Consider the following 3,308-nt stretch of genomic DNA (forward strand, 5'->3'; position numbering starts at 1 on the left):
AGATAATTACAGACCAGTTTCCCTCATGAACATGATGCAAAATTACTTAATAAAATACTGGCAAACCAGATCCAAGAACATATAAAAAAAACATACACCATGATCAAGTGAACTATCTTACTGGTCTCCATTCTTCTTCCTGAAACACATCAAATACAAGTAATGTCACTAAGATAATTGTTAAAATTTAAATAAAATTTATATCCTTATTAACTACGCAGGTAATAAGAGGTCATTTTACAGTTCAATTATTTAGTTTAGAAAAGAGTCCTTAAGGTGTTCTGTTGTTGAAGTATTACCATGAGCAAGTGAAGGCAAGCTGTCTGTATGTTAAAATTTGCTTATAAAATAAACCTGAGAAATAATGAGAAAGAGTTTAGTAAGAATGCAAGAACTATGAAATGCAATCTTGTAGACTTGGCACTGCTAATGCATTTATAATCCCAAAGCTACATAACATGGACACCATACAAGAATATAGTAAATAGTAATCAAAGATCAGAGCATACCCATGTACTGCTACATCTCCTTGTTGAACTGTGAGCTACTGATGTTTCTGGAGCAGTGCTAGCTGTTTTCTTCAGTTCTACCCTCTACTGCACTCATAGTGTCACAGGGAGAGTTGCAAACAATGGATGCACTAATGTCAATGGATTATTGCAGTGAATCACAAAACAAAACAAAATAGGTAAATATAGAAAGGTAGTCCTGTGGTTTGTGTGGCTGGGAAGAGCATAATAAGGTTGGGAGGGATATAAGAGGTAAAGGATTATATCAGATGTAATCATCTTATTACAGATATTCTCAAAGAACATATTTAATAAAAATATAGTGACAAAACTTTTGAGGGTTAAGTTTATAATCTCACTAGAGATAATTTCTTCTGAAAAAGATACCAGGATCTACACATATATATATACATCAAAGTCTGACCAGACATGAGCAATGCTTATTTGTAGTCATATGATTTCAGCAAAATATGGTACAGGTGTTTGTGTGTTTTTGTTAGATAATTCATATTATGACAACCTCTTTAGCTTATTAGGCTATACATACAGGTTGAATTTAACCATTAGCTCCTGAAATATTGTCAGGAAATTTCAGAAGTTCAGACTTTCATATATGTTTATACATGAGCTAGAATTCAACTATTGTAAACATGTATAAATATAGTTCATTCAGCAAATAACACATTACCCCAAATTGTATATAATATGAATTATTACGAATACCATATTATCAAAAACATATAATGTAACCACAAGATGGTGGTGCATGCCTTTAAACCTGGGATTGGGGAGGCACAGGCAGGCAGATCTCTGTGAGTTTGAGGCTAACTTGTTGTACAAGAGCTAGTTCCAGCACAGGCTCCAAAGCTACAGAGAAAGCCTGTCTTGAAAAACAAAAGAAAACAAAATGTAAAAGAACATATAATGTTTACTCAACTGACTTTGTTAATTATGTCATTACATTATATAGAACAAAATCAATATCATGCAAAAAATTTGTGAACTGAAGAAAGTACATTGAAATATTATAAAAAGATTGTTCTTTCAATTATGGTACACAATATAGGAAAGTTCAGAATCCATATGAATAGTTAAGACTTGAAAACTGACACAGATTATATCAATATAAGGCAAATAAATTTATGATGTGCTTTGTTTAGCATTTTGAGTTCTAAGTGGCTGCAGTCTGCACAGATATCTTCAATAACTTCTGCTACATAGAATTAGGATTGATATATAATACCATATTTTAAAAGATGGTAAGATTGATATATTATTCAAGGGGTATTGTGTTACTAACAATCTAATCAAAGTGACCTACACAACTATATACATATATATATATATATATATATATATATATATATATTACACAAAGCAATACTCATTCTATGTGATAAACCTGTAAGTATTACAATTTTGAATATAATTTTATACTGGTTATTTTCACAACTATATACAAAATACATCATATAGATTTTAGAAATAAGATGCTATGCAATTCAGTTTTGACTAAAATTCATATAAAATTATGTGCATTCAATGAATTTGTTGAAAACACAAGATACCTAAAAATTATCGCAGAACTTACATGTGATTTATCAGCTTCTTTACGGCATTCTTAATATCTCTATTTCTCAGTGTATAGATGACTGGATTCAGGAGAGGTGTGATGACTGTATTAAACACAGAAAGAATCTTATCCACCCGAGTGATGCTAACTGGCCACAGATAGATGAAAATGACAGGACCGTAGAATAGCACAACTACTATGATATGGGAGGTGCAGGTAGAGAGTGCCTTTGATGAACCATCTTTAGAGTGAAGCTGAATAGTTAGTAGAATGTAAGTGTAAGATATCAGCAAAAAAATTAAACAAGTTACTGCTAAAACACCACTCTCAGCATTTATTATGATTCCCAGAGTATCAGTATTCATGCAGGCTAATTGCATCGCCAACGAAATATCACAGAAAAAGCTGTCTATAACTCTAGGTCCACAAAAAGGTAGTTCTAAAACCAGGATCAGTTGATTAATGCCATGCACAAATCCAATGATCCACGATATCACAACCAGGCAGATGCACTTCTGTCTGTCCATGATGCTGGTGTAGTGGAGTGGCCTGCAGATGGCCACATAGCGGTCATAGGCCATTGTCACAAGAAGAACCATCTCACCCCCTGCAAAGAAATGCACACCGAGGATCTGGCTCATGCAGCCTCCAAAGGAAATGGTTTTGTTTTCTTGTATAAGGTCTGTGATCATTTTGGGGGTAGTAACTGAGGAAAGGCAAAAGTCAATAAATGAGAGATTGGCTAACAAATAATACATAGGAGAATGGAGATGGTGATCAATGATGATTAATATCACCACAAAGAGGTTGCCTACCACAATCATCAGGTAGAGGGTGGAAAACGGCAACAGGAGAAAAATCTGCAGTTCCCTTGAGGTACAAAGTCCCTGAAAAATGAATTCAGACACCACAGACTGGTTTGTTTCTTCCATTTTCTTCACTGGGCTTCCAAATGCTTAGAGAGACAAAACCTAATTAAGAATTCCTGAAACAGAAACAATAACTTAATGGTCATAATCAGGTAAGAAGAATACACATCATATTTAAGCTTTCTACCCAGTCAGTTAAAGTAACTTCCTTGAATTTGTACATCTTTTCTAATTAAATATTTTCACTGAATATGTGAAACCTACTACCCATCTGAAAAATAGTCTGTATTGGTATGTAAATGAGTATTTTATGGAAAATATCAGTAACAATCATTCTCTTTACATTTTCCCACCATA

At 33.4% G+C, this 3,308-nt stretch overlaps 1 protein-coding gene across 1 annotated transcript; it reads right to left on the reverse strand.

The window, feature by feature from the left end:
- Positions 1-2,096: 2,096 nt before the first annotated feature.
- LOC125416794 (olfactory receptor 4K3-like) lies at positions 2,097-3,017 on the reverse strand. The gene has a single exon (XM_048459962.3). The coding sequence runs from the start codon at positions 3,012-3,014 to the stop codon at positions 2,097-2,099; it is 918 nt and encodes a 305-aa protein (XP_048315919.2). The 5' UTR covers positions 3,015-3,017.
- Between the last annotated feature and the right edge of the window lie 291 nt (positions 3,018-3,308).

This window comes from Myodes glareolus, chromosome 10 (assembly GCF_982192425.1).
Source record: "Myodes glareolus chromosome 10, mMyoGla1.1, whole genome shotgun sequence".
In the NCBI taxonomy this organism is placed as follows: Eukaryota; Metazoa; Chordata; class Mammalia; order Rodentia; family Cricetidae; genus Myodes; species Myodes glareolus.

Bases quoted from the DNA above. Each gene is read 5' to 3' on its own strand.
- LOC125416794 (XM_048459962.3), bottom strand. From the start codon at position 3,014: ATGGAAGAAACAAACCAGTCTGTGGTGTCTGAATTCATTTTTCAGGGA.